This window comes from Pleurodeles waltl, chromosome 5 (assembly GCF_031143425.1).
Source record: "Pleurodeles waltl isolate 20211129_DDA chromosome 5, aPleWal1.hap1.20221129, whole genome shotgun sequence".
Lineage (NCBI taxonomy): Eukaryota > Metazoa > Chordata > Amphibia > Caudata > Salamandridae > Pleurodeles > Pleurodeles waltl.
Window position 1 is genome coordinate 59,369,957 of NC_090444.1, and position 24,421 is coordinate 59,394,377.

A 24,421-nucleotide genomic window follows, 5' to 3' on the forward strand; every position below is an offset into this window, starting at 1 on the left:
TGGCAAGCAGTGTGTCTGTGCTGAGTGAGAGGTCTCCAGGGTGGCATAAGTCATGCTGCAGCCCTTAGAGACCTTCCTTGGCATCAGGGCCCTTGGTACTAGAAGTACCAGTTACAAGGGACTTATCTGGATGCCAGGGTCTGCCAATTGTGGATACAAAAGTACAGGTTAGGGAAAGAACACTGGTGCTGGGGCCTGGTTAGCAGGCCTCAGCACACTTTCAATTGTAAACATAGCATCAGCAAAGGCAAAAAGTCAGGGGGCAACCATGCCAAGGAGGCATTTCCTTACACAACCCCCCCCCCAAACGAAAGAGGATGAGACTAACCTTTCCCAAGAGAGTCTTCATTTTCTAAGTGGAAGAACCTGGAAAGGCCATCTGCATTGGCATGGGCAGTCCCAGGTCTGTGTTCCACTATAAAGTCCATTCCCTGTAGGGAGATGGACCACCTCAACAGTTTAGGATTTTCACCTTTCATTTGCATCAGCCATTTGAGAGGTCTGTGGTCAGTTTGAACTAGGAAGTGAGTCCCAAAGAGGTATGGTCTCAGCTTCTTCAGGGACCAAACCACAGCAAAGGCCTCCCTCTCAATGGCACTCCAACGCTGCTCCCTGGGGAGTAACCTCCTGCTAATGAAAGCAACAGGCTGGTCAAGGCCATCATCATTTGTTTGGGACAAAACTGCCCCTATCCCATGTTCAGAGGCATCTGTCTGCACAATGAACTGCTTAGAATAATCTGGAGCTTTTAGAACTGGTGCTGAGCACATTGCTTGTTTCAGGGTGTCAAAGGCCTGTTGGCATTCCACAGTCCAGTTCACTTTCTTGGGCATTTTCTTGGAGGTGAGTTCAGTGAGGGCTGTCACAATGGATCCATATCCCTTCACAAACCTCCTGTAATACCCAGTCAAGCCAAGGAATGCCCTGACTTGAGTCTGGGTTTTTGGAGCTACCCAGTCCAGAATAGTCTGGATCTTGGGTTGGAGTGGCTGAACTTGGCCTCCACCTACAAGGTGTCCCAAGTAAACCACAGTTCCCTGCCCTATCTGGCATTTGGATGCCTTGATAGAGAGGCCTGCAGATTGCAGAGCCTTCAAAACCTTCTTCAGGTGGACCAGGTGATCCTGCCAGGTGGAGCTAAAGACAGCAATATCATCAAGATAAGCTGTGCTAAAGGACTCCAAGCCAGCAAGGACTTGATTCACCAACCTTTGGAAGGTGGCAGGGGCATTCTTTAAACCAAAGGGCATAACAGTAAACTGATAATGCCCATCAGGTGTGGAGAATGCTGTTTTCTCTTTTGCTCCAGGTGCCATTTTTATTTGCCAGTACCCTGCTGTCATGTCAAAGGTACTTAAGAATTTGTCAGCACCTAATTTATCTATGAGCTCATCAGCTCTAGGAATTGGATGAGCATCTGCTTGGTGACAGAATTGAGCCCTCTGTAGTCCACACAAAACCTCATCTCTTTCTTTCCATCTTTGGTGTGAGGTTTGGGGACTAAGACCACTGGGCTAGCCCAGGGGCTGTCAGAGCGCTCAATTACTCCCAATTCCAGCATCTTGTGGACTTCCACCTTGATGCTTTCCTTAACATGGTCAGACTGTCTAAAGATTTTGTTTTTGACAGGCATGCTGTCTCCTGTGTCCACATCATGGGTACACAGGTGTGTCTGACCAGGGGTTAAGGAGAAGAGTTCAGGAAACTGTTGTAGGACTCTCCTACAATCAGCTTGCTGTTGACCAGAGAGGGTGTCTGAGTAGATCACTCCATCTACTGAGCCATCTTTTGGGTCTGATGATAGAAGATCAGGGAGAGGTTCACTCTCTGCCTCCTGATCCTCATCTGTTACCATCAACAGATTTACATCAGCCCTGTCATGGAAGAGCTTAAGGCGGTTCACATGGATCACCCTCTTGGGGCTCCTGCTTGTGCCCAGGTCCACCAGGTAGGTGACCTGACTCTTCCTTTCTAGCACTGGGTAAGGGCCACTCCATTTGTCCTGAAGTGCCCTGGGAGCCACAGGCTCCAGAACCCAGACTTTCTGCCCTGGTTGGAACTCAACCATTGCAGCCTTTTGGTCATACCAAAACTTCTGGAGCTGTTGGCTGGCCTCAAGGTTTTTGCTTGCCTTTTCCATGTACTCTGCCATTCTAGAGCGAAGGCCAAGTACATAGTCCACTATGTCCTGTTTAGGCTCATGAAGAGGTCTCTCCCAGCCTTCTTTAACAAGAGCAAGTGGTCCTCTTACAGGGTGACCAAACAGAAGTTCAAAGGGTGAGAATCCTACTCCCTTCTGTGGCACCTCTCTGTAAGCGAAAAGCAGACATGGCAAGAGGACATCCCATCTCCTTTTGAGCTTTTCTGGGAGCCCCATGATCATGCCTTTTAATGTCTTGTTGAATCTCTCAACTAAGCCATTAGTTTGTGGATGGTATGGTGTAGTGAATTTGTAAGTCACCCCACACTCATTCCACATGTGTTTTAGGTATGCTGACATGAAGTTGGTACCTCTGTCAGACACCACCTCCTTAGGGAAACCCACTCTGGTAAAGATACCAATGAGGGCCTTGGCTACTGCAGGGGCAGTAGTCGACCTAAGGGGAATAGCTTCAGGATACCTAGTAGCATGATCCACTACTACTAGGATGTACATATTTCCTGAGGCTGTGGGAGGTTCCAGTGGACCAACTATGTCCACACCCACTCTTTCAAAGGGGACCCCCACCACTGGAAGTGGAATGAGGGGGGCCTTTGGGTGCCCACCTGTCTTACCACTGGATTGACAGGTGGGGCAGGAGAGGCAAAACTCCTTAACCTTCTGGGACATATTGGGCCAGTAGAAGTGGTTGACTAACCTCTCCCACGTCTTGGTTTGTCCCAAATGCCCAGCAAGGGGAATATCATGGGCCAAGGTCAGAATAAACTCTCTGAACGACTGAGGCACTACCACTCTCCTAGTGGCACCAGGTTTGGGGTCTCTGGCCTCAGTGTACAGGAGTCCATCTTCCCAATAGACCCTATGTGTTCAATTTTTCTTGCCCTTGGACTCTTCAGCAGCTTGCTGCCTAAGGCCTTCAAGAGAGGGACAGGTTTCTTGTCCCTTACACAGCTCCTCCCTTGAGGGTCCCCCTGGGCCTAAGAGCTCAACCTGATAAGGTTCAAGCTCCAAAGGCTCAGTTCCCTCAGAGGGCAGAACTTCTTCCTGAGAAGAGAGGTTCTCTTTTTCTGACTGTGTTGCAGTTGGTTTCCCAACTGACTTTCCTTTTCTCTTGGTAGGCTGGGCCATTTTTCCAGACTCCAGCTCTACTTTTTCACCCTGTGCCTTGCATTGTGCTCTTGTTTTTACACACACCAGTTCAGGGATACCCAGCATGGCTGCATGGGTTTTTAGTTCTACCTCAGCCCATGCTGAGGACTCCAGGTCATTTCCAAGCAGACAGTCTACTGGGATGTTTGAGGAGACCACCACCTGTTTCAGGCCATTGACCCCTCCCCATTCTAAAGTTACCATTGCCATGGGATGTGCTTTAGTTTGATTGTCAGCATTGGTGACTGTATAAGTTTTTCCAGTCAGGTATTGGCCAGGGGAAACCAGTTTCTCTGTCACCATGGTGACACTGGCACCTGTATCCCTCAGGCCCTCTACACTTGTCCCATTAATAAAGAGCTGCTGCCTGTATTTTTGCATGTTAGGGGGCCAGGCAGCTAGTGTGGCTAAATCCACCCCACCCTCAGAGACTAGAGTAGCTTCAGTGTGGACCCTGATTTGCTCTGGGCACACTGTTGATCCCACTTGGAGACTAGCCATTCCAGTGTTACCTGGATTGGAGTTTGGAGTGGAACCTTTCTTGGGACAGGCCTTGTCTCCAGTTTGGTGTCCAGACTGACTACAGTTTCGACACCAGGCCTTTTTGGGATCAAAGTTTTTACCCTTGTACCCAGGATTGGTTTGTGAAGAGGCTCTGGGCCCACCCTCCTGTGCAGGTTTTTGGGGGCCTTTAGAAGACTCTTGACTATTTTTATTTTTGGCTGTCTCACCACCTTTCCCCTGGGGAGGTTTTGTGACCCCTTTCTTTTGGTCACCCCCTGTGGAAGTTTTGGACACCCTAGTCTTGACCCAATGGTCCGCCTTCTTTCCCAATTCTTGGGGAGAAATTGGTCCTAGGTCTACCAGATGCTGATGCAGTTTATCATTGAAACAATTACTTAACAGGTGTTCTTTCACAAATAAATTGTACAGCCCATCATAATTACTTACACCACTGCCTTGAATCCAACCATCTAGTGTTTTTACTGAGTAGTCTACAAAGTCAACCCAGGTCTGGCTCGAGGATTTTTGAGCCCCCCTGAATCTAATCCTATACTCCTCAGTGGAGAATCCAAAGCCCTCAATCAGGGTACCCTTCATGAGGTCATAAGATTCTGCATCTTGTCCAGAGAGTGTGAGGAGTCTATCCCTACACTTTCCTGTGAACATTTCCCAAAGGAGAGCACCCCAGTGAGATCTGTTCACTTTTCTGGTTACACAAGCCCTCTCAAAAGCTGTGAACCATTTGGTGATGTCATCACCATCTTCATATTTAGTTACAATCCCTTTAGGGATTTTCAACATGTCAGGAGAATCTCTGACCCTATTTATGTTGCTGCCACCATTGATGGGTCCTAGGCCCATCTCTTGTCTTTCCCTCTCTATGGCTAGGATCTGTCTTTCCAAAGCCAATCTTTTGGCCATCCTGGCTAACTGGATGTCCTCTTCACTGGAGTTATCCTCAGTGATTTCAGAGGTGTTGGTCTCTCCTGTGAGGGAACCAGCATCTCTGACTATTATTTTTGGAGTCAGGGTTTGAGAGACCCTGTTCTCCCTAGATAGGACTGGTAGGGGGGAATTTTCCTCCAAGTCACTATCCTCTTCCTCTGAGTTGCCACCCTCAGAGGGGTTGGCCTTTTCAAACTCTGCCAAAAGCTCCTGGAGCTGTATTTTGGTAGGTTTGGGGCCCATTGTTATTTTCTTTATTTTACAGAGTGACCTTAGCTCCCTCATCTTAAGATGGAGGTAAGGTGTGGTGTCGAGTTCCACCACAGTCACATCTGTGCTAGACATTTTGCTTCTAAAAGTTGGAATACTTTTTAAGAATCTACAACTGGTTCTAGAATCTAATTCAAACTTTTACAAACTTTTAAACTCTAAAAGAAATGCTAAACAGGATCTAACACAAGGCCCTAGCAGGTCTTTTAAGAATTTAGAAAACTTTTCAAATTGCAAAAATCAATTTCTAATGACAATTTTGGAATTTGTCGTGTGATCAGGTATTGGCTGAGTAGTCCAGCAAATGCAAAGTCTTGTACCCCACCGCTGATCCACCAATGTAGGAAGTTGGCTCTGTATGTGCTTTTTCAAAGTAAGGAGTAGCATGCACAGAGTCCAAGGGTTCCCCTTAGAGGTAAAATAGTGGTAAAAATAGATAATACTAATGCTCTATTATGTGGTAGTGTGGTCGAGCAGTAGGCTTATCCAAGGAGTAGTGTTAAGCATTTGTTGTACATACACATAGACAATAAATGAGGTACACACACCCAGAGACAAATCCAGCCAATAGGTTTTGTTATAGAAAAATATCTTTTCTTAGTTTATTTTAAGAACCACAGGTTCAAATTTAACATGTAATATCTTGTTTGAAAGGTATTGCAGGTAAGTACATTAGGAACTTTGAATCATTTCAATTGCATGTATACTTTTCAAGTTATTCACAAATAGCTATTTCAAAAGTGGACACTTAGTGCAATTCTCACAGTTCCTGGGGGAGGTAAGTTTTTGTTAGTTTTACCAGGTAAGTAAGACACTTACAGGGTTCAGTTCTTGGTCCAAGGTAGCCCACCGTTGGGGGTTCAGAGCAACCCCAAAGTTACCACACCAGCAGCTCAGGGCCGGTCAGGTGCAGAGTCCAAAGTGGTGCCCAAAACGCATAGGCTAGAATGGAGAGAGGGGGGTGCCCCGGTTCCGGTCTGCTGGCAGGTAAGTACCCGCGTCTTCGGAGGGCAGACCAGGGGGAGTTTTGTAGGGCACAGGGGGGGACACAAGCCCACACAGAAATTTCACCCTCAGCAGCGCGGGGGCGGCCGGGTGCAGTGTAGAAACAAGCGTCGGGTTCGCAATGTTAGTCTATGAGAGATCAACGGATCTCTTCAGCGCTGCAGGCAGGCAAGGGGGGGCTTCCTCGGGGAAACCTCCACTTGGGCAAGGGAGAGGGACTCCTGGGGGTCACTTCTCCAGTGAAAGTCCGGTCCTTCAGGTCCTGGGGGCTGCGGGTGCAGGGTCTTTTCCAGGCGTCGGTACTTAGGTTTCAGAGAGTCGCGGTCAGGGGAAGCCTCGGGATTCCCTCTGCAGGCGGCGCTGTGGGGGCTCAGGGGGGACAGGTTTTGGTACTCACAGTCGGAGAGTAGTCCGGGGGTCCTCCCTGAGGTGTTGGTTCTCCACCAGCCGAGTCGGGGTCGCCGGGTGCAGTGTTGCAAGTCTCACGCTTCTTGCGGGGAGATTGCAGGGTCTTTAAAGCTGCTCCTTGAATCAAAGTTGCAGTCTTTTTGGAGCAGGTCCGCTGTCCTCTGGAGTTTCTTGTCTTTTTCGAAGCAGGGCAGTCCTCAGAGGATTCAGAGGTCGCTGGTCCCTTTGGAAGGCGTCGCTGGAGCAGAGTTCTTTGGAAGGCAGGAGACAGGCCGGTGAGTTTCTGGAGCCAAGGCAGTTGTTGTCTTCTGGTCTTCCTCTGCAGGGGTTTTCAGCTAGGCAGTCCTTCTTCTTGTTGTTGCAGGAATCTAATTTTCTAGGGTTCAGGGTAGCCCTTAAATACTAAATTTAAGGGCGTGTTTAGGTCTGGGGGGTTAGTAGCCAATGGCTACTAGCCCTGAGGGTGGGTACACCCTCTTTGTGTCTCCTCCCAAGGGGAGGGGGGTCACAATCCTAACCCTATTGGGGGAATCCTCCATCTGCAAGATGGAGGATTTCTAAAACTTAGAGTCACCTCAGCTCAGGACACCTTAGGGGCTGTCCTGACTGGCCAGTGACTCCTCCTTGTTATTCTCATTATTTTCTCTGGCCTTGCCGCCAAAAGTGGGGGCCGGGCCGGAGGGGGCGGGCAACTCCACTAGCTGGAGTGTCCTGCGGTGCTGTGACAAAGGGGTGAGCCTTTGAGGCTCACCGCCAGGTGTTACAGCTCCTGCCTGGGGGAGGTGTTAGCATCTCCACCCAGTGCAGGCTTTGTTACTGGCCTCAGAGTGACAAAGGCACTCTCCCCATGGGGCCAGCAACATGTCTCTAGTGTGGCAGGCTGCTGGAACTAGTCAGCCTACACAGATAGTCGGTTAAGTTTCAGGGGGCACCTCTAAGGTGCCCTCTGGGGTGTATTTTGCAATAAAATGTACACTGGCATCAGTGTGCATTTATTGTGCTGAGAAGTTTGATACCAAACTTCCCAGTTTTCAGTGTAGCCATTATGGTGCTGTGGAGTTCGTGTTTGACAGACTCCCAGACCATATACTCTTATGGCTACCCTGCACTTACAATGTCTAAGGTTTTGTTTAGACACTGTAGGGGTACCATGCTCATGCACTGGTACCCTCACCTATGGTATAGTGCACCCTGCCTTAGGGCTGTAAGGCCTGCTAGAGGGGTGTCTTACCTATACTGCATAGGCAGTGAGAGGCTGGCATGGCACCCTGAGGGGAGTGCCATGTCGACTTACTCGTTTTGTCCTCACTAGCACACACAAGCTGGCAAGCAGTGTGTCTGTGCTGAGTGAGAGGTCTCCAGGGTGGCATAAGTCATGCTGCAGCCCTTAGAGACCTTCCTTGGCATCAGGGCCCTTGGTACTAGAAGTACCAGTTACAAGGGACTTATCTGGATGCCAGGGTCTGCCAATTGTGGATACAAAAGTACAGGTTAGGGAAAGAACACTGGTGCTGGGGCCTGGTTAGCAGGCCTCAGCACACTTTCAATTGTAAACATAGCATCAGCAAAGGCAAAAAGTCAGGGGGCAACCATGCCAAGGAGGCATTTCCTTACACAAGGGTAAAAACTTTGATCCCAAAAAGGCCTGGTGTCGAAACTGTAGTCAGTCTGGACACCAAACTGGAGACAAGGCCTGTCCCAAGAAAAGTTCCACTCCAAACTCCAACCCAGGTAACACTGGAATGGCTAGTCTCCAAGTGGGATCAACAGTGTGCCCAGAGCAAATCAGGGTCCACACTGAAGCTACTCTAGTCTCTGAGGGTGGGGTGGATTTAGCCACACTAGCTGCCTGGCCTCCTAACATGCAAAATTACAGGCAGCAGCTCTTTATTAATGGGACAAGTGTAGAAGGCCTGAGGGATACAGGTGCCAGTGTCACCATGGTGACCGAGAAACTGGTTTCCCCTGGCCAATACCTGACTGGAAAAACTTATACAGTCACCAATGCTGACAATCAAACTAAAGCACATCCCATGGCAATGGTAACTTTAGAATGGGGAGGGGTCAATGGCCTGAAACAGGTGGTGGTCTCCTCAAACATCCCAGTAGACTGTCTGTTTGGAAATGACCTGGAGTCCTCAGCATGGGCTGAGGTAGAACTAAAAACCCATGCAGCCATGCTGGGTATCCCTGAACTGGTGTGTGTAAAAACAAGAGCACAATGCAAGGCACAGGGTGAAAAGTAGAGCTGGAGTCTGGAAAAATGGCCCAGCCTACCAAGAGAAAAGGAAAGTCAGTTGGGAAATCAACTGCAACACAGTCAGAAAAAGAGAACCTCTCTTCTCAGGAAGAAGTTCTGCCCTCTGAGGGAACTGAGCCTTTGGAGCTTGAACCTTATCAGGTTGAGCTCTTAGGCCCAGGGGGACCCTCAAGGGAGGAGCTGTGTAAGGGACAAGAAACCTGTCCCTCTCTTGAAGGCCTTAGGCAGCAAGCTGCTGAAGAGTCCAAGGGCAAGAAAAATGGAACACATAGGGTCTATTGGGAAGATGGACTCCTGTACACTGAGGCCAGAGACCCCAAACCTGGTGCCACTAGGAGAGTGGTAGTGCCTCAGTCGTTCAGAGAGTTTATTCTGACCTTAGCCCATGATATTCCCCTTGCTGGGCATTTGGGACAAACCAAGACGTGGGAGAGGTTGGTCAACCACTTCTACTGGCCCAATATGTCCCAGAAGGTTAAGGAGTTTTGCCTCTCCTGCCCCACCTGTCAATCCAGTGGTAAGACAGGTGGGCACCCAAAGGCCCCCCTCATTCCACTTCCAGTGGTGGGGGTCCCCTTTGAAAGAGTGGGTGTGGACATAGTTGGTCCACTGGAACCTCCCACAGCCTCAGGAAATATGTATATCCTAGTAGTAGTGGATCATGCTACTAGGTATCCTGAAGCTATTCCCCTTAGGTCGACTACTGCCCCTGCAGTAGCCAAGGCCCTCATTGGTATCTTTACCAGAGTGGGTTTCCCTAAGGAGGTGGTGTCTGACAGAGGTACCAACTTCATGTCAGCATACCTAAAACACATGTGGAATGAGTGTGGAGTGACTTACAAATTCACTACACCATACCATCCACAAACTAATGGCTTAGTTGAGAGATTCAGCAAGACATTAAAAGGCATGATCATGGGGCTCCCAGAAAAACTCAAAAGGAGATGGGATGTCCTCTTGCCATGTCTGCTTTTTGCTTACAGAGAGGTGCCACAGAAGGGAGTAGGATTCTCACCCTTTGAACTTCTGTTTGGCCACCCTGTAAGGGGACCACTTGCTCTTGTTAAAGAAGGCTGGGAGAGACCTCTTCATGAGCCTAAACAAGACATAGTGGACTATGTACTTGGCCTTCGCTCTAGAATGGCAGAGTACATGGAAAAGGCAACCAAAAACCTTGAGGCCAGCCAACAGCTCCAGAAGTTTTGGTATGACCAAAAGGCTGCACTGGTTGAGTTCCAACCAGGGCAGAAAGTCTGGGTTCTGGAGCCTGTGGCTCCCAGGGCACTCCAGGACAAATGGAGTGGCCCTTACCCAGTGCTAGAAAGGAAGAGTCAGGTCACCTACCTGGTGGACCTGGGCACAAGCAGGAGCCCCAAGAGGGTGATCCATGTGAACCGCCTTAAGCTCTTCCATGACAGGGCTGATGTGAATCTGTTGATGGTAACAGATGAGGATCAGGAGGCAGAGAGTGAACCTCTCCCTGATCTTCTGTCATCAGACCCAAAAGATGGCTCAGTAGATGGAGTGATCTACTCAGACACCCTCTCTGGCCAACAGCAAGCTGATTGTAGGAGAGTCCTACAACAGTTTCCTGAACTCTTCTCCTTAACCCCTGGTCAGACACACCTGTGTACCCATGATGTGGACACAGGAGACAGCATGCCTGTCAAAAACAAAATCTTTAGACAGTCTGACCATGTTAAGGAAAGCATCAAGGTGGAAGTCCACAAGATGCTAGAATTGGGAGTAATTGAGCGCTCTGACAGCCCCTGGGCTAGCCCAGTGGTCTTAGTCCCCAAACCTCACACCAAAGATGGAAAGAAAGAGATGAGGTTTTGTGTGGATTACAGAGGGCTCAATTCTGTCACCAAGACAGATGCTCATCCAATTCCTAGAGCTGATGAGCTCATAGATAAATTAGGTGCTGCCAAATTCTTAAGTACCTTTGACTTGACAGCAGGGTACTGGCAAATAAAAATGGCACCTGGAGCAAAAGAGAAAACAGCATTCTCCACACCTGATGGGCATTATCAGTTTACTGTTATGCCCTTTGGTTTAAAGAATGCCCCTGCCACCTTCCAAAGGTTGGTGAATCAAGTCCTTGCTGGTTTGGAGTCCTTTAGCACAGCTTATCTTGATGATATTGCTGTCTTTAGCTCCACCTGGCAGGATCACCTGGTCCACCTGAAGAAGGTTTTGAAGGCTCTGCAATCTGCAGGCCTCTCTATCAAGGCATCCAAATGCCAGATAGGGCAGGGAACTGTGGTTTACTTGGGACACCTTGTAGGTGGAGGCCAAGTTCAGCCACTCCAACTCAAGATCCAGACTATTCTGGACTGGGTAGCTCCAAAAACCCAGACTCAAGTCAGGGCATTCCTTGGCTTGACTGGGTATTACAGGAGGTTTGTGAAGGGATATGGATCCATTGTGACAGCCCTCACTGAACTCACCTCCAAGAAAATGCCCAAGAAAGTGAACTGGACTGTGGAATGCCAACAGGCCTTTGACACCCTGAAACAAGCAATGTGCTCAGCACCAGTTCTAAAAGCTCCAGATTATTCTAAGCAGTTCATTGTGCAGACAGATGCCTCTGAACATGGGATAGGGGCAGTTTTGTCCCAAACAAATGATGATGGCCTTGACCAGCCTGTTGCTTTCATTAGCAGGAGGTTACTCCCCAGGGAGCAGCGTTGGAGTGCCATTGAGAGGGAGGCCTTTGCTGTGGTTTGGTCCCTGAAGAAGCTGAGACCATACCTCTTTGGGACCCACTTCCTAGTTCAAACTGACCACAGACCTCTCAAATGGCTGATGCAAATGAAAGGTGAAAATCCTAAACTGTTGAGGTGGTCCATCTCCCTACAGGGAATGGACTTTATAGTGGAACACAGACCTGAGACTGCCCATGCCAATGCAGATGGCCTTTCCAGGTTCTTCCACTTAGAAAATGAAGACTCTCTTGGGAAAGGTTAGTCTCATCCTCTTTCGTTTGGGGGGGGGGTTGTGTAAGGAAATGCCTCCTTGGCATGGTTGCCCCCTGACTTTTTGCCTTTGCTGATGCTATGTTTACAATTGAAAGTGTGCTGAGGCCTGCTAACCAGGCCCCAGCACCAGTGTTCTTTCCCTAACCTGTACTTTTGTATCCACAATTGGCAGACCCTGGCATCCAGATAAGTCCCTTGTAACTGGTACTTCTAGTACCAAGGGCCCTGATGCCAAGGAAGGTCTCTAAGGGCTGCAGCATGTCTTATGCCACCCTGGAGACCTCTCACTCAGCACAGACACACTGCTTGCCAGCTTGTGTGTGCTAGTGAGGACAAAACGAGTAAGTCGACATGGCACTCCCCTCAGGGTGCCATGCCAGCCTCTCACTGCCTATGCAGTATAGGTAAGACACCCCTCTAGCAGGCCTTACAGCCCTAAGGCAGGGTGCACTATACCATAGGTGAGGGTACCAGTGCATGAGCATGGTACCCCTACAGTGTCTAAACAAAACCTTAGACATTGTAAGTGCAGGGTAGGAATAAGAGTATATGGTCTGAGAGTTTGTCAAACACGAACTCCACAGCACCATAATGGCTACACTGAAAACTGGGAAGTTTGGTATCAAACTTCTCAGCACAATAAATGCACACTGATGCCAGTGTACATTTTATGGCAAAATACACCCCAGAGGGCACCTTAGAGGTGCCCCCTGAAACTTAACCGACTGTCTGTGTAGGCTGACTAGTTCCAGCAGCCTGCCACACTAGAGACATGTTGCTGGCCCCATGGGGAGAGTGCCTTTGTCACTCTGAGGCCAGTAACAAAGCCTGCACTGGGTGGAGATGCTAACACCTCCCCCAGGCAGGAGCTGTAACACCTGGCGGTGAGCCTCAAAGGCTCACCCCTTTGTCACAGCCCAGCAGGGCACTCCAGCTTAGTGGAGTTGCCCGCCCCCTCCGGCCACGGCCCCCACTTTTGGCGGCAAGGCTGGAGGGAACAAAGAAAGCAACAAGGAGGAGTCACTGGCCAGTCAGGACAGCCCCTAAGGTGTCCTGAGCTGAGGTGACTCTAACTTTTAGAAATCCTCCATCTTGCAGATGGAGGATTCCCCCAATAGGGTTAGGATTGTGACCCCCTCCCCTTGGGAGGAGGCACAAAGAGGGTGTACCCACCCTCAGGGCTAGTAGCCATTGGCTACTAACCGCCCAGACCTAAACACGCCCTTAAATTTAGTATTTCAGGGCTACCCTGAACCCTAGAAAATTAGATTCCTGCAAACTACAAGAAGAAGGACTGCCTAGCTGAAAACCCCTGCAGAGGAAGACCAGAAGACGACAACTGCCTTGGCTGCAGAAACTCACCGGCCTGTCTCCTGCCTTCCAAAGAACTCTGCTCTAGCGACGCCTTCCAAGGGACCAGCGACCTCTGAATCCTCTGAGGACTGCCCTGCTTCGAAAAAGACAAGAAACTCCCGAGGACAGCGGACCTGCTCCAAAAAGACTGCAACTTTGTTTCCAGAAGCAGCTTTAAAGAACCCTGCAACTCCCCGCAAGAAGCGTGAGACTTGCAACACTGCACCCGGCGACCCCGACTCGGCTGGTGGAGAACCAACACCTCAGGGAGGACCCCCGGACTACTCTCCGACTGTGAGTACCAAAACCTGTCCCCCCTGAGCCCCCACAGCGCCGCCTGCAGAGGGAATCCCGAGGCTTCCCCTGACCGCGACTCTCTGAAACCTAAGTCCCGACGCCTGGAAAAGACCCTGCACCCGCAGCCCCCAGGACCTGAAGGACCGGACTTTCACTGGAGAAGTGACCCCCAGGAGTCCCTCTCCCTTGCCCAAGTGGAGGTTTCCCCGAGGAAGCCCCCCCCTTGCCTGCCTGCAGCGCTGAAGAGATCCCTTGATCTCTCATAGACTACCATTGCAAACCAGACGCTTGTTTCTACACTGCACCCGGCCGCCCCCGCGCTGCTGAGGGTGAAATTTCTGTGTGGGCTTGTGTCCCCCCCGGTGCCCTACAAAACCCCCCTGGTCTGCCCTCCGAAGACGCGGGTACTTACCTGCAAGCAGACCGGAACCGGGGCACCCCCTTCTCTCCATTCTAGCCTATGCGTTTTGGGCACCACTTTGAACTCTGCACCTGACCGGCCCTGAGCTGCTGGTGTGGTGACTTTGGGGTTGCTCTGAACCCCCAACGGTGGGCTACCTTGGACCAAGAACTGAACCCTGTAAGTGTCTGACTTACCTGGTAAAACTAACAAAAACTTACCTCCCCCAGGAACTGTGAAAATTGCACTGTGTCCACTTTTAAAGTAGCTATTTGTCAATAACTTGAAAAGTATACATGCAATTGAAATGATTCAAAGTTCCTAATGTACTTACCTGCAATACCTTTCAAACAAGATATTACATGTTAAATTTGAACCTGTGGTTCTTAAAATAAACTAAGAAAAGATATTTTTCTATACAAAACCTATTGGCTGGATTTGTCTCTGAGTGTGTGTACCTCATTTATTGTCTATGTGTATGTACAACAAATGCTTAACACTACTCCTTGGATAAGCCTGCTGCTCGACCACACTACCACAAAATAGAGCATTAGTATTATCTATTTTTACCACTATTTTACCTCTAAGGGGAACCCTTGGACTCTGTGCATGCTATTCCTTACTTTGAAATAGCACATACAGAGCCAACTTCCTACATAACCTATGTCCAGTAATGGCGTCCCCTCACTCATGAAGTCCAGGAAAATGGAACTGGAGTTCGTGGGGGCACCTCTGCTAGTGCAGGGGTGCCCTCACCCACAGGTACTTGCCCCCTTCCCTCTGGGCTAGGAGTGCCTGCTATAGGAGTGAGTTACAGTGACCTCGTGTAGTGATCTGTAGTGAAAAGCCTGCATGCACCCTTTCACGCAGACTGCAATGGCAGGCCCGCAGATACAGTTTGCATGGGCTCCTCATGGGTGGCATAATACATGCTGCAGCTCATGGGGATCCCCTAGTACCCCAATGCCCTGGGTACCTGAGTACCATATACTAGGGACTTACATGGGGGCACCAGTATGCTAAATGTGGGGTCTAAGTGGTTAAAGTAGCCAAGTCTGAAGGGAGAGAGCATAATCACTGGGGTCCTGGTTAGCAGGATCTCAGTGAACACAGTCAAACACACTGACACCAGGCAGAATTGGGGGTACCCATGCTAAGAAAGAGGGTACTTTCCTACACCTCGTCTTAGAATCACACAAAAACCATTGAGCAGTAACCTTTAAGAAGGAACCGTAATGGCTCAAGGTTTAGAGCCTTTTGTGGGATGTATGTGTTCATAAAGCTTAAGAAGAATGAATACCACTAATGAACGCTAAGTACTACTGACTTTTGAGAGCCTGAGCTGATATCCGTGTATAATTCACGCATCGCGTATCTGTAGTAGGTGCACTAGAGCGCTGTAGATATGGGTATGTAATCGGGTTTAGATTTCAGACAGTATTGTAATTAACCTGTTATTATGTCTGCATTTCTCATTCTGTAATAAAACCATCCTCTAACTCTTAACCTTGTGAATTCTTCCACGCTAGTTTAATGAAAACTGTAAATGACCAATCTGACGAAAGATGTAGCTGTTATAGCAATCATGTATCTGCACCTTCTCAACCGTGGTTACTTTCCAAACCTTAGGGAGCACAGAGGAACGTTGGTATCTGGAGATCCTGGATCGGGGCAAAATAAACTGTCCCACATGCCGTGGTGTCACTAGGAAGACTGTGGAGGGCTTGAAGAAGCACATGTCCACCTGCAGGGAGGTAAGGAGGCTGAGCATTGCAGGTAAGGGAGCAAGTGTTGCTAAAGATTATCCTGTGAGACTAGCTCAAGGTCTCACACTGCCTATAGTGCCCCATATCAGCACCTGGGATTTGTTTTTTGTTTTTTTGAAGTAGAGTTGTCAGGTGACACATTTACACCCTTTTGAGACACTATGGTACCTTGACAGCAACTATGCATAGCATATACACAACTGTAGTTTGTTTTGGGAATTTACACTGGACTTGTTATTTCTGTACTGTTGGTCTGAAGTCTTGCATACATGCTCATTTCAGTGTGTCGGCAGCTGTAATTTACAGATTCTCATCTCGGGTTTCTGGTATTCTTGACGACAGAAGGGCAGTGTGCCTTCCCTCTAGCAGGGACCAGGACGTTCGCCACATCTTCATTAACAACATGCATGTGCTTTTCTGCATGCAGTAGCTACACATGTGGTTTACTAATCTAGGCAAATGGTGGATTGTTAATATATTGGGTCAGTAATCCTGGTCACAACACCTTATGATTTAAAGACCCCTCCAAAACGCCAGCAGCAAATAATGTCAGTTCTCCTAGCTTAGTGCACCTAAGAGACAGCCCTGCCTAATGCCTTGAACAATAAAATCTGCTCAGAAAAGGTAGCTTTCATGTCTGAGCTGTCTGAAGCTAAAATCTGCTAATAATGTGTAGCCTGAGCAGTAACTGATGTCACCTAATAGTGGGCTGTCTAAAGCAAAGTCTTTGCAATCCTCTGTCACTTGTGTGATATTGTACAAGGGCTGAGCTTGCAGGACTTGTTAACTTGAGATGTAAGTCTGCTACCCCCAGCCCGAGTAAGATCTCTGTACACCTTGGCTTTGCTCTCTAAATCTAATGCTTGTAAAATCTCACTTCAGGGACAGCTCTGCTGTGTTGTCCACCAGCCTGTTCATTATGTCTCTCGTCGAGTGATGGGTTTCCTGGTTGAAGCCAGAGCCAATGGGTATAAGTAAAATGTTTGATAACTCTGTGTTCTGAGGTTTGGGCCTGTCCTTTCTCTGTTGCTATATCTGCACCATTCCTGTGGTAGAAGGACAAGTAAAGGTTGTTCTCAGAAACGCTTGTGTTCGATGGCATCTGTCGCTGTAGATACGCATGTTTTGCAATAGCTCGCCATCTGGTGTTGGGCCGGAGTGTTACAAGTTGTTTTTCTTCGAAGAAGTCTTTCGAGTCACGGGACCGAGTGACTCCTCCTTTTGTGTCCATTGCGCATGGGCGTCGACTCCATCTTCGATTGTTTTTTTTCCGCCATCGGATTCGGACGTGTTCCTGTCGCTCCGAGTTTCGGAACGGAAAGATAGCTAATTTCGGAAGATTTTCGTCGGTATTGTTGCGTTCGGGATCGGCGTAGTTCGATTCAACACCGCATCGAAGATCGAAGAGCTCCGGTGCCCTTCGGGGTAGTTTTTCGATCCCCCGTCGGGGCCTGGTCGGCCCGACCGCGTGCAGAAGAACGCCGATGGAACGGACCCCGTTCCGTTTCTGTCCCAAATGCCACAACAAGTACCCCTATACAGACCAACACTTGGTCTGTAACCTGTGCCTGTCACCTGAGCACAGTGAAGACACCTGCGAGGCCTGTCGTGCGTTCCGGTCCCGAAAAACACTCCGAGACCGTCGAGCCAGAAGACTTCAAATGGCGTCCGCGCCGACAGCCCACCGAGAGTTCGAGGAACAAGAAGAGGAAGGTACCTTCTCGATCCACGAATCGGACTCCGAGGAATTCGATGACCCACGAACCGTGAGTAAGACGTCGAAAACAACACATAAGAAGATTGACAAGGCCCAGGGGACGCCACTGCCACCAGGCCATGGCTCGACCCATAAATTCGGTGACCGACCGTCGGCACCGAAAAAGGCCCAAACAGTGCCGAGACCGTCCGACTCCGGTCGAGACACCGGCACGCAGCCTTCTCGGGACCGAGAAAGTGCTGGAGACAAGCATCGACACCGAGATAGCGGTGTAGACACGGCTCGACGCCGAGACAGCGGCACCGACGAAGATCGACGCCGAGAGGTTTCAGCCCCGAAAAAGAGAAAAGTCAGCTCGGAGCCGAAAAAAGATGCAGACAGGGTTTCGGTGCCAAAACAACCTGCAACCGACCCAGTTTCAGGCTCTTATACAGAGGAGCAATCACTAACCTCCCAAATGCGAAAGCATAGGTTTGAGGAAGAGCTGCAATCAACCGATGTAGACCATACGCAAAAGCGTATTTTCATACAGGAGGGAACAGGGAAAATAAGCACCCTTCCCCCTATTAGAAGAAAGAGAAGACTGGAGTTCCAAACTGAACAAACACCACAAACAAAGGTGGTGAAAAAGGTTACTCCACCACCCTCAATTCACGTCTCACCAGCACAAACTCCATCACATTCCCCAGCTCACACCACCATGAGCCAGGGTGACCAGGATCAGGACGCATGGGACTTATACGACGCCCCAGTGTCAGATAACAGCCCGGAGGCATACCCTATGAAGCCATCTCCACCAGAGGACAGCACTGCGTATTCTCAAGTGGTGGCTAGAGCAGCACAATTTCACAATGTAAGCCTCCACTCAGAACAGGTCGAGGATGACTTTTTATTCAACACCCTCTCCTCCACCCACAGCTCCTACCAAAGCCTGCCTATGCTCCCTGGTATGCTCCGGCACGCAAAAGAAATTTTTAAGGAGCCGGTCAAAAGTAGGGCAATCACGCCAAGAGTGGAAAAGAAGTATAAGGCGCCCCCTACAGACCCTGTTTTCATCACTACACAGCTGCCACCAGATTCCGTCGTTGTAGGAGCAGCTAGGAAAAGGGCCAACTCCCACACATCTGGGGATGCACCACCCCCAGATAAGGAAAGCCGCAAGTTCGATGCAGCTGGAAAGAGAGTCGCAGCACAGGCTGCAAACCAGTGGCGCATCGCGAACTCTCAAGCACTACTTGCGCGCTATGACAGAGCCCATTGGGATGAGATGCAACACCTCATTGAACATCTACCCAAAGACCTACAAAAGAGGGCAAAGCAAGTGGTTGAGGAAGGTCAAAACATTTCAAACAACCAGATACGCTCCTCCATGGACGCAGCAGACACAGCTGCAAGGACAATTAATACATCTGTGACCATCAGAAGGCATGCATGGCTACGAACGTCTGGGTTTAAACCAGAGATACAGCAGGCAGTTCTCAATATGCCTTTCAATGAAAAAGAACTGTTCGGTCCAGAAGTGGACACGGCGATAGAAAAACTTAAAAAGGACACGGACACTGCTAAAGCAATGGGCGCACTCTACTCCCCGCAGAGCAGAGGAAACTACGGCACCTTCCGCAAAACACCCTTTAGAGGGGGGTTTCGGGGTCAGGCCACACAAGCCAGCACCTCACAGGCAACACCGTCCAGTTACCAGGGACAGTACAGGGGAGGTTTTCGGGGCCAATATAGAGGAGGGCAATTCCCTAGGAATAGGGGAAAATTTCAAAGCCCCAAAACCCCTACAACTAAGCAGTGACTCACATGTCACTCATCCCCTCCACACAACACCAGTGGGGGGAAGAATAGGTCATTATTACAAGGCATGGCAGGAAATCACTACAGACACTTGGGTTCTAGCAATTATCCAACATGGTTATTGCATAGAATTTCTACAATTCCCTCCAAACATACCACCAAGAGCACAGAATTTATCACAACATCATTCCCAGCTCCTGGAGACAGAAGTTCAAGCACTATTGCAAAAGAATGCAATCGAATTAGTACCAAACACACAAATAAACACAGGAGTTTATTCACTGTACTTCTTAATACCAAAAAAGGACAAGACGCTAAGACCAATCCTAGACCTCAGAATAGTAAACACATACATCAAATCAGACCACTTTCACATGGTCACACTACAAGAAGTGTTACCATTGCTGAAACTACACGACTACATGACAACCTTAGACCTCAAAGACGCGTATTTCCATATACCGATACATCCATCGCACAGGAAATACCTAAGGTTTGTATTCAAAGGAATACATTACCAATTCAAAGTATTGCCTTTCGGTTTAACAACAGCACCAAGAGTCTTTACAAAATGTCTAGCAGTAGTCGCTGCACACATCAGAAGGCAGCAAATACATGTATTCCCGTATCTAGACGACTGGCTAATCAAGACCCATTCGTTAGCAAAGTGCTCACACCACACAAATCAAATCATACAAACCCTCTACAAACTAGGGTTCACCGTCAACTTCGCAAAATCAAACATCCTGCCGTGCAAGGTACAACAGTACCTAGGAGCCATAATAAACACAACAAAAGGAATAGCCACTCCAAGTCCACAAAGAATTCAAAACTTCAACAACATCATACAACGCATGTATCCAACACAAAAGATACAAGCAAAGATGATATTACAACTCCTAGGCATGATGTCTTCATGCATAGCCATTGTCCCGAACGCAAGACTGCACATGAGGCCCTTACAACAGTGCCTAGCATCACAATGGTCACAAGCACAGGGTCACCTTCTAGATCTGGTGTTAATAGACCGCCAAACTTACCTCTCGCTTCTATGGTGGGACAATATAAATTTAAACAAAGGGCGGCCTTTCCAAGACCCAGTGCCACAATACGTAATAACAACAGATGCTTCCATGACAGGGTGGGGAGCACACCTCGGTCAACACAGCATACAAGGACAATGGAACGTACATCAAACAAAACTGAATATAAATCACCTAGAACTGCTAGCAGTTTTTCAAGCACTAAAGGCTTTCCAACCAATAATAGTTCACAAATACATTCTCGTCAAAACAGACAACATGACAACAATGTATTATCTAAACAAGCAAGGGGGGACACACTCAACGCAGTTGAGCCGGTTGGCACAAAAAATATGGCATTGGGCAATTCACAACCAAATTCGCCTAATAGCACAGTTTATCCCAGGGATTCAGAATCAACTCGCAGACAATCTCTCTCGAGATCATCAACAGGTCCACGAATGGGAAATTCACCCCCAAACTCTGAACACTTACTTCAAGCTCTGGGGAACACCTCAAATAGACTTGTTTGCGACAAAAGAGAACGCAAAATGCCAAAACTTCGCATCCAGATACCCACACAGGCAGTCCCAGGGCAATGCCCTATGGATGAACTGGTCAGGGATATTTGCCTACGCTTTTCCTCCTCTCCCTCTCCTTCCTTATCTGGTAAACAAACTCAGTCAAAACAAACTCAAACTCATATTAATAGCACCAACTTGGGCAAGGCAACCCTGGTACACAACGCTGCTAGACCTATCCTATACCACACATCAAACTGCCCAACAGGCCGGATCTGTTAACACAACCAACAGATCAGGCACCCAGATCCAGCATCGCTGAATCTAGCAATCTGGCTCCTGAAATCCTAGAATTCGGACACTTACAACTTACACAAGAGTGTATGGAAGTCATAAAGCAAGCCAGAAGGCCATCCACCAGACACTGCTATGCAAGTAAATGGAAGAGGTTTGTTTGCTACTGCCATATTAATCAAATCCAACCATTACACGCAACTCCAAAAGATGTAGTAGGTTACTTGCTTCACTTACAAAAATCTAACCTAGCTTTCTCTTCCATTAAAATACACCTTGCAGCAATATCTGCATACCTGCAGACTACCTATTCAACTTCTGTAGGAAGTTGGCTCTGTATGTGCTATTTCAAAGTAAGGAATAGCATGCACAGAGTCCAAGGGTTCCCCTTAGAGGTAAAATAGTGGTAAAAAGAGATAATACTAATGCTCTATTTTGTGGTAGTGTGGTCGAGCAGTAGGCTTATCCAAGGAGTAGTGTTAAGCATTTGTTGTACATACACATAGACAATAAATGAGGTACACACACTCAGAGACAAATCCAGCCAATAGGTTTTGTTATAGAAAAATATCTTTTCTTAGTTTATTTTAAGAACCACAGGTTCAAATTTAACATGTAATATCTTGTTTGAAAGGTATTGCAGGTAAGTACATTAGGAACTTTGAATCATTTCAATTGCATGTATACTTTTCAAGTTATTCACAAATAGCTACTTTAAAAGTGGACACAGTGCAATTTTCACAGTTCCTGGGGGAGGTAAGTTTTTGTTAGTTTTACCAGGTAAGTAAGACACTTACAGGGTTCAGTTCTTGGTCCAAGGTAGCCCACCGTTGGGGGTTCAGAGCAACCCCAAAGTCACCACACCAGCAGCTCAGGGCCGGTCAGGTGCAGAGTTCAAAGTGGTGCCCAAAACGCATAGGCTAGAATGGAGAGAAGGGGGTGCCCCGGTTCCGGTCTGCTTGCAGGTAAGTACCCGCGTCTTCGGAGGGCAGACCAGGGGGGTTTTGTAGGGCACCGGGGGGGACACAAGCCCACACAGAAATTTCACCCTCAGCAGCGCGGGGGCGGCCGGGTGCAGTGTAGAAACAAGCGTCGGGTTCGCAATGTTAGTCTATGAGAGATCAACGGATCTCTTCAGCGCTGCAGGCAGGCAAGGGGGGGCTTCCTCGGGGAAACCTCCACTTGGGCAAGGGAGAGGGACTCCTGGGGGTCACTTCTCCAGTGAAAGTCCGGTCCTTCAGGTCCTGGGGGCTGCGGGTGCAGGGTCTTTTCCTGGCGTCGGGACTTAGGTTTCAGAGAGTCGCGGTCAGGGGAAGCCTCGGGATTCCCTCTGCAGGCGGCGCTGTGGGGGCTCAGGGGGGACAGGTTTTGGTACTCGCAGTCGGAGAGTAGTCCGGGGGTCCTCCCTGAGGTGTTGGTTCTCCACCAGCCGAGTCGGGGTCGCCGGGTGCAGTGTTGCAAGTCTCACGCTTCTTGCGGGGAGTTGCAGGGTTCTTTAAAGCTGCTTCTTGAAACAAAGTTGCAGTCTTTTTGGAGCAGGTCCGCTGTCCTCGGGAGTTTCTTGTCTTTTTCGAAGCAGGGCAGTCCTCAGAGGAGTCAAAGGTCGCTGGTCCCTTTGGAAGGCGTTGCTGGAGCAGAGTTCTTTGGAAGGCAGGAGACAGGGCGGTGAGTTTCTGGAGCCAAGGCAGTTGTTGTCTTCTGGTCTTCCTCTGCAGGGGTTTTCAGCTGGGCAGTCCTTCTTCTTGTTGTCGCAGGAATCTAATTTTCTCGGGTTCAGGGTAGCCCTTAAATACTAAATTTAAGGGCGTGTTTAGGTCTGGGGGGTTAGTAGCCAATGGCTACTAGCCCTGAGGGTGGGTACACCCTCTTTGTGCCTCCTCCCAAGGGGAGGGGGTCACAATCCTAACCCTATTGGGGGAATCCTCCATCTGCAAGATGGAGGATTTCTAAAACTTAGAGTCACCTCAGCTCAGGACACCTTAGGGGCTGTCCTGACTGGCCAGTGACTCCTCCTTGTTGCTTTCTTTGTTCCCTCCAGCCTTGCCGCCAAAAGTGGGGGCCGTGGCCGGAGGGGGCGGGCAACTCCACTAAGCTGGAGTGCCCTGCTGGGCTGTGACAAAGGGGTGAGCCTTTGAGGCTCACCGCCAGGTGTCACAGCTCCTGCCTGGGGGAGGTGTTAGCATCTCCACCCAGTGCAGGCTTTGTTACTGGCCTCAGAGTGACAAAGGCACTCTCCCCATGGGGCCAGCAACATGTCTCTAGTGTGGCAGGCTGCTGGAACTAGTCAGCCTACACAGACAGTCGGTTAAGTTTCAGGGGGCACCTCTAAGGTGCCCTCTGGGGTGTATTTTGCAATAAAATGTACACTGGCATCAGTGTGCATTTATTGTGCTGAGAAGTTTGATACCAAACTTCCCAGTTTTCAGTGTAGCCATTATGGTGCTGTGGAGTTCGTGTTTGACAGACTCCCAGGCCATATACTCTTATGGCTACCCTGCACTTACAATGTCTAAGGTTTTGTTTAGACACTGTAGGGGTACCATGCTCATGCACTGGTACCCTCACCTATGGTATAGTGCACCCTGCCTTAGGGCTGTAAGGCCTGCTAGAGGGGTGTCTTACCTATACTGCATAGGCAGTGAGAGGCTGGCATGGCACCCTGAGGGGAGTGCCATGTCGATTTACTCGTTTTGTCCTCACTAGCACACACAAGCTGGCAAGCAGTGTGTCTGTGCTGAGTGAGAGGTCTCCAGGGTGGCATAAGACATGCTGCAGCCCTTAGAGACCTTCCTTGGCATCAGGGCCCTTGGTACTAGAAGTACCAGTTACAAGGGACTTATCTGGATGCCAGGGTCTGCCAATTGTGGATACAAAAGTACAGGTTAGGGAAAGAACACTGGTGCTGGGGCCTGGTTAGCAGGCCTCAGCACACTTTCAATTGTAAACATAGCATCAGCAAAGGCAAAAAGTCAGGGGGCAACCATGCCAAGGAGGCATTTCCTTACACAACCCCCCCCCCCAAACGAAAGAGGATGAGACTAACCTTTCCCAAGAGAGTCTTCATTTTCTAAGTGGAAGAACCTGGAAAGGCCATCTGCATTGGCATGGGCAGTCCCAGGTCTGTGTTCCACTATAAAGTCTGTAAGGAAATGCCTCCTTGGCATGGTTGCCCCCTGACTTTTTGCCTTTGCTGATGCTATGTTTACAATTGAAAGTGTGCTGAGGCCTGCTAACCAGGCCCCAGCACCAGTGTTCTTTCCCTAACCTGTACTTTTGTATCCACAATTGGCAGACCCTGGCATCCAGATAAGTCCCTTGTAACTGGTACTTCTAGTACCAAGGGCCCTGATGCCAAGGAAGGTCTCTAAGGGCTGCAGCATGTCTTATGCCACCCTGGAGACCTCTCACTCAGCTCAAACACACTGCTTGCCAGCTTGTGTGTGCTAGTGAGGACAAAACGAGTAAGTCGACATGGCACTCCCCTCAGGGTGCCATGCCAGCCTCTCACTGCCTATGCAGTATAGGTAAGACACCCCTCTAGCAGGCCTTACAGCCCTAAGGCAGGGTG

At 49.1% G+C, this 24,421-nt stretch overlaps 1 protein-coding gene across 6 annotated transcripts in view; it reads left to right on the plus strand.

Moving 5' to 3' along the window:
- ZNF512 (zinc finger protein 512) overlaps positions 1-24,421 on the plus strand; it is a 398,138-nt gene that overhangs the window by 182,173 nt on the left and 191,544 nt on the right. For all 6 annotated transcript variants that reach the window (XM_069233556.1, XM_069233557.1, XM_069233558.1 and 3 more), the window contains one exon: positions 15,363-15,487. In XM_069233556.1, the coding sequence (XP_069089657.1) occupies positions 15,363-15,487 (125 nt within the window). The remainder of the gene's footprint in view (positions 1-15,362; positions 15,488-24,421) is intronic.